The sequence below is a fragment of the Mastomys coucha genome, unplaced genomic scaffold, assembly GCF_008632895.1.
Source record: "Mastomys coucha isolate ucsf_1 unplaced genomic scaffold, UCSF_Mcou_1 pScaffold20, whole genome shotgun sequence".
Classification (NCBI taxonomy): domain Eukaryota; kingdom Metazoa; phylum Chordata; class Mammalia; order Rodentia; family Muridae; genus Mastomys; species Mastomys coucha.
Window position 1 is genome coordinate 118,349,568 of NW_022196903.1, and position 7,166 is coordinate 118,356,733.

At 50.1% G+C, this 7,166-nt stretch overlaps 1 protein-coding gene across 1 annotated transcript in view; it reads right to left on the reverse strand.

Annotated features, from left to right (window-relative positions):
• Positions 1-7,166, reverse strand: part of Cd9 (CD9 molecule) — a 36,186-nt gene that overhangs the window by 9,489 nt on the left and 19,531 nt on the right. The window contains exon 2 of the mRNA XM_031383469.1: positions 3,335-3,437. Within this exon, the coding sequence (XP_031239329.1) occupies positions 3,335-3,437 (103 nt within the window). The remainder of the gene's footprint in view (positions 1-3,334; positions 3,438-7,166) is intronic.

The window sequence follows — 7,166 nt, forward strand, 5'->3', positions numbered from 1 at the left end:
GGCTCACACAGCCTTTCTTGACTGTGTAAGCTGTGGTCTCACCTCAGGAAACCTGAACAAAATGGTTGCCTGAAAAGTCAGCTGTACCTTTGGCTGGTCTGAGGGTGGTCAGTGTGCGAGGGCCGGCCACTCTATGTCGCCAGAGAAATCAGCCTGGAACTGGTCCTTCAGGCAAAGGTGCTGGGAGGACTGTGGTTCCCACAAAGGGCTGCTCTCACGGTGCATTGGAAAGAGGACCCAGAGGGCAAAGCCTCCTTGGCCCTTTGCCCAGGGACAACGGTTTCATTTTCCCAAAAATATGATGGTTGTCCAGGCAGGGCAGGGCCCAGGCCTAGGTACCATTCAGTTCCCTGATGTTTCAGTGTCTTTGGCAGTAGCCCCTTGTCCCGGAAGCAGAACTCTTAGAAAGCTTGATGGCACAGGCCTTTACTACCAACCACTCAAGAGGCTGAGGCAGGAGACTAAAAAAGTTCAGGGCCAACCTAAGTAAACTCAAGGGCAAGTGTGAACAACTTACTGAGACCCTGTCTCAAAGTCTTAAGGGAAAAGAGGGCGAGGGAGACAGCTCAATGACAGAGTGGTACCTAGCCTGCTGCAGGCTCTGCGTTTAGTCTCCAGGGGCCTCCCTCCCCCAAATCATCATCATCATCATCATCATCATCATCGTCATCGTCATCATCATCATCATCATCACCACCACCACCACCACCACCACCACCATCATTACCATCATCATCATCCACTACTACTCTAAAATGCTAACAGGGCTCAGTACAAAGGGGCTTAGTACTGACAAAGTCGAGAATGCCAGCCTCCAGTGAGGGACTGCTGGCTTGGACTCTGCTTTCAATCGTCCTTCCGTCTCTTGACGGAAGACCACTGAAGACCATTTTGACTCTATACCGACTGACTGGGAGGGTGAGAACCCCAGGAGGTTTCCAGCATGGGCTCCTCTCTCTCCCTCCGCTCACGTGGTAACCGCTCTCTGCCTCCTTGCACAGTTTTCTGACCTACCACCAGCTCACCAGGGCCAGGGAGCAGGGGCTTCTTTTCCTAGCCTTAATTTGTGTCTCAAACGGCTCAGAGAGCCTTACCCCACTCCTGGCAAAGAGGAGCGGTGGTCACTTCTTACAAGGGAAGCTCCCCTTGCCACGAAGCACAGAGAATTCCAGAAGGAGCTGGGGTTCATGTTCTAGGGACAAGAGCTTGGGCAGTGCCTGGGTGTCTAGGTGGTGAAATGGGAGTCCATTCCCTACTCGTGTAGAGTTTCAGGGATGGAGCCAGGGAAGGGCTCACCAGGGAGGGTTCAGGCGTGGGAGTGGTTTCCTCCCAGATCACCCAGTGAGAATCTTTCTTCCCATATCTAAAAATAAACGGAAATGAGCCTGAGTCCTGAATGCTGGGCAGAACTACCAGGTGATCAGGAGCAGTCAACAGGAAGGAGTCCTAGAGTCCTAGGGAGTCAGAACTCTTTTGGAGGGCACAGGGACTATCAGGCCCTTAGTCTGGAGATCAGCCTGAAAAGGTACCCATTCCTGGCCAGGAAGGATACCCACTCCTGCCCGTGGCTCTGCCGTCCTTACGGAGTGAGCTCACAGCTCGCCTGTGTGCTGGGGCATGGAGTGTGACTGGCTCTCTTGCTCCCCCGCTACTGCTACTTGGCTTGGCAGAGAAGTTCCACGCTTTCCTCTCTTCCCCCCACCGCCCCTCCCTCTCCCTGGCATTTCTGCTCAGAATCAAAGCTTTGTTGCTAAAACAAGTTAGGGCACTATGGAAACATACTCCCTAAAAACTGTGCTTGTAGTTAAAAAAAAAAACAAGAGGCCCAACCATAGAACAGCCACCTCTCTTTCCCCCATTTTCTTTCTAACAACAGGGAAACACACCCAGGCCTTCCCTACTCCACTGCCAATGAACAATAACAAAGGACAGGAAAACAGGAGCTCTAGATGGAGAGCTCAGGTGCTTGCCTCCCTAGAGACTCCTCCCATCTACCTGGCCAAGTCTGGCCCCAGGGAGGAGGGGAAAGAGAAGGCTGACTGGAGCCTTTGGTCCCTGTACCCTGCGATGATAACCCTGTCAGAATGTTTTTTTTTTTTTCCCCAGTTTTTTCGAGACAGGGTTTCTCTGTATACCCCTGGCTGTCCTGGAATTCACTCTGTAGACCAGGCTGGCCTCGAACTCAGAAATCTGCCTGCCTCTGCCTCCCAAGTGCTGGGACTAAAGGCGTGCGCCACCACCGCCCAGCCAGAAATGCTTTCTTTTCTTTTGTAAAAATAACTTTGGTGGGTGGAAAGGAAGTGACAGCTCACACCGGGTCTGATGGCGTGACAGGATCACCCTAAAAATAGGGGGCTTCCTACTTCTAAATCAGGCAGACTGGAACCAAAGGCTAGCTTACTCAGGCCAGCAGCCATGAGATGGTCCTTGTGGCATCTCCTCTCACAGAGGAAGAGAAAGGGGCTGGGTGGAGCCAGGAAGGACCAAGGAATCTGTGTGGAGAAAGCTACCTGCTGGCTGAAGCTTGGGTGATCCCCACCTTACTGAACGTGGAAACCCTTCCCTAAGGCCAAAGCAGTCTTCCCCAAAGGATGGGATGGTCTCTCAGGTCCACTGACTGACTTTGTTTACTTATTTTTATTTTATGTGCATTGGTGTTTACCTGCACATATGTCTGTGAGGGTGTCAGATCTCGGAGTTACAGACAGGAGCTGCCATGTGGGTGCTGGGAATTGAACCCCAGTCCTCTGAAAGAACAGTCAGTGCTCTTCACTGCTGAGCCAGCTCTCCAGCCCAGACTTTCTTTTTCCTTCTTCCCTCTTCCCCGTTCTCTTTCTGTCTCTTGACTCTCTTGCTTAGCTTCTCTTCTGACATCCCTTCCAGAGCCTCCTGCAAGCTCCTCCACCTCCACCCTCATTAGTCTTCATTTTGATTGTCTATTCAGGAAACCAGTCTGGAGAGAGACCGGGAGGGGAACCCCTTCTCTTCCTGGCTCTGCAGAGGCGTGCAGGACAATGATTTCTGACTTAAGAAGATTACAATTTAGTTTGGAGACACAGGGCATATGAAGTGAGGCTCTTAAACCCTCAGGAGTGGTAGCATCCTTGCCAGACAACTTCACATCAGAGAATGGTCAAGATGCCAAACTCAGCCGGCCAGACAAGAAACCACAGGAGCCAGATGCAAACGCACAGACAGGCTGTACACACTCACTAAGCCACCCAACGTGAAAGGGACAGGGCTGGCTTATGTGGCCAGCTTCTCTCACCCAGTCCCTAGGCCCCAGGTCAGCATGCAGTGTCCAGAGCCGAAGTGCCGACCCCCTCCCTCTCACCTGTGTAGAAACTGGAATGGTTATTTTCTTGCTCGAAGATGCTCTTGGTCTGGGAGTCGAATCGGAGCCATAGTCCAATGGCAAGCACTGCAATGCCGGCGAGCTGCAAGACACATAACGCATTGGCTGGCGTTAGTTCTGACCGACCGCCTGGGATAACATACTCTGCAAAGGCTGAGGAGACTCGAAAGCACACCTCAAAGGTGTGATCAACCCGTGTGGTAAAACCAACAGAAAACTGGGATTAACAATTCCCTGCCAGACGTACTGCAGTTGGTGGGCACAGAATACTACACAGCAGCGAAGAGTCACGGACTACCGGCACTGCTACCAGTGTGCCTTACAATGCTCACCAAAAGCACGGGCCACTGAATTTACACCCCAGGACTCCGTAGAATTAAATGCCAGTTTGCTATTTAAGTTGCACAAATATAAAACACATGTCATAGGGGCTAGTGAGATGGCTCAGCGGGAAGAGCACTGGCTGCTCTTTGGAAGGTCATTGAGTTCAAATCCCAGCAACCATATGGTAGCTCACAACCACCCATAATGAGATCTGACGCCCTCTTCTGGTGCGTCTGAAGACAGCTACAGTATACTTACATATAATAAATAAATAAATCTTAAAAAAACAAACAAACAAACAAACAAAAAAAACACATGTCGCCGGGCAGTGGTGGTGTACGCCTTTAATCCCAGTACATGGGAGGCAGAGACAGGTGGATTTCTGAGTTCGAGGCCATCCTGATCTACAGAGTGAGTTCCAGGACAGCCAGGGCTATACAGAGAAACCCTGTCTTGAAAAACAAAAAAACAAAAAAACAAACAAACAAACAAACAAAAAACCAAAAAAACATGTCATAGAAGTAATAACTGAAAACAAAAAACAAAACAACCAATGATCATCAAGTGAGGGATGCTCCAGGTAAGGGGAGAAACGGATGAGCAGGGTGGGTGAGATTCTGGGGTGTTGAATAGGATGCTAAATGATACTTGGGGACAGCTGTGAGATGCCCAGCACATGACATGACGGATCAGAAGTGCTCCTCACTTACCCACATCAGCCTCTTATTCACCAGTCAACTCCTGCCCTGGCCCTGGCCATGCAGATGCTGTTGGGGAGGTCTCTGCCAAGCCTTTCCATCCCCCACCGGCCCAGTGCCAGCTGACCTCCCATCACTGGTACCAGGGCTTGCTGGGGGAGTGACTCACAGCCCTCCAGTGTAGTGGCTGGCTGGATGTGGGAGACAGACCTGGTTTTGCTGGTCTACCCACTCTATCAGAAACATCTAGGGTCACCATCTTGCTTTTTGGGGATCTTGATTCTCTGCCCTAGGGGCTGTGTAAGAGTCTGTGGTGTGTACAAGCCCCCACCCCAACCCCTTTCTGTTCATAAAGTTGTTCTCCCCAACTGTATGCACGATGTGGCAATGAGATTGGGTGCACTGAGTGTCAAGTGTGCATGGTGACACCAGGAAGGGCCACTCAGGATGTCAGCCTACAGAAACCACCTTGCCTGTACCCACAGAGGTGCAGGCTGCTTCGATCCCATTGCATACAAATGGAGTTCCTGTCACAGGGTGAGCTGTGCTTCCTGGCTTAGAGCCCTACTGTTTCAGCCTTTCCATCTGTAAACAGGAATGGTGGATGTGGCCTGCCTGTGCCTTGCCAGTTTGGCCAGGGACTAAGGGGGCTTGTATCAGAACTACATTAGCAGGAGGTACCTAATGGGGTTTAGGAAAGTTGCTCGACTGTCTGAGCACCAAGTCACATGACCCGGCACCTCCAGTCTGCCCATGGTCATCTTCCCACACTGCTCAGTCCCCCTCTTAGACAGAGCCACGAAGAAGGTCCCAGACCAAGTGTCCCTGGGTGGACACTGGAAGTGTTCATGAATTTCAGGCTGGATGGTGCAGGCATTACAGAGTTAAAAATGAACCTGAGAACGAACTGTGCATCAAGAGACAGGGGTCAGGTTTTCTTCCTTAGGAAGACACACGGAAGAGGCTCTTTAGGCAGAGTCCAAACAGTGCAGAGCATGCCTTCCTGGGGTTGAAGGAAGGTTGTCCTCTCATGCTAGGCCAGACTGATCTCCTCCAATAGAATGCTCCTGACCACAGGGAACACCAGAATCAGGCTGGGGGAGACCATGCTTGGCTGGGCCCTGGGCTAGACTCTGGTCTGGTTTATGATCAGGCAGTGATTGCATATACATATATATGCAATATATGTAATTGCATATACTTATATATGCGATATATGTAATTGCATATATAAGTATATGTAATATATATATATGTACATATATATATATATATTGATTTACCTATCTACCTTGGGACATGCAATTTCTTTCTGTGGTGAAAAGAGAAAAACTTAAGAAGCCCTGGTTTAGGACTTTGGAAGCCCCTTCTAGTGAGGACAGGTGGGAGGAAAAAAGTCTGGGTTAGAAAACAGAAACTTGCTGGGCATGGTGGCACGCGCCTTTAATCCCAGCACTTGGGAGGCAGAGGCAGGAGGATTTCTGAGTTTGAGGCCAGCCTGGTCTACAGAGTGAGTTCTAGGACAGCCAAGGCTACACAGAGAAACCCTGTCTCGAAAAACCTAAAGAAAGAAAGAAAGAAAGAAAGAAAGAAAGAAAGAAAACGGAAACTTGGCAGGAAAGGAAAACCTCAGGTGTCACCTGGGCCACACTGAGGGCAGAAGTCAGTCCTACCTGTGGGCGTCACCGCAAGCCTTGTGTCACAATTCTGGGTTGTCTACACCACAATGCTGCCTAACAGTGAAGAAGCAAATGCAGATGGCTGCAGAGGCTTGGAAAAGGACACTGGACCAGGGCTTTCTGTTGTTGTTGTTGAAGACGTCACCAGGGAGGAAAAGGGTCAAGAAAAGCAGACAACAGGAAGGGTGAGGGAAGACAGAACAATGTGTGAACACTTGCTCAGGTGTGAGCCAGCTGCGGTCTTTGTCCGATTAGTTTTCTTGTTTTTGTTTGTTTGGTTTTTTGAGACAAGGTCTTACTATGTAGCTCTGGCTGCTTTAGAACTTACTTTGTAGCCCAGGCTGTCCCCTGCCTCTGTGCCTGGGACTAAGAGTATACACTACGGGGCTCAACTCTTGTTCAGTTGTGAGACAGTTTTCCACACTTTGCAGCATGGCTTCTGAGGAACTTGCTGTGTGGACCAGTCTGGCCTTGGAACGTCCCCCAGCCCTCCAAATGCTGGGGGTTGCAGGTGGTTACTTACTGCAGGAGTTTTGTTTTGTTTTAAAAAAAAAAATTCTGGTGCTAAGCTGCTGGAGGGGATGCTGTGTAAGTCATTAGCTGCCTCCTCATTCTGCGTAATGGAAAGACAGCTACAGTCGGCTAGGTCAGCTGGAGGTGGCAGGACTGCGAAACCTGGAGAGCTTGCACTGGTTCCTTAGGCAACATAGTTTAAGGAGCTCTGAATACTTCCCAGGGGAGCATGCTTTTGGTGGCAGGGGTTGGGGGTACTTCATTTAGCATTCCTGGCTCTTACTTCAGCTACTTCAATCACAGGAGAAACTAAGAGACCAGTAGCAAGAACCAGGCAGCTTTAGCCTTTAAAAAAGTCAATCATTTCCCAAGGGACCCCAAGGAGCTGCTTCTGCAGGTTCCTATGCAATGGATAGCTAGGCCTCTCCTGTCTGCTATGCTGAAGGTGGGTAGGCTTGAATTAGGATATGTATGGGTTACATGTAAATGTAACATTGTACTTATGGCATCCTTGGATTTTGGCATCTGCAGAGGTTGGGGTGGAGGCAAAAGGGTTCTTGGGTAAGGGTAGGATCAGGAGTTCCTGGAAGGTCCACC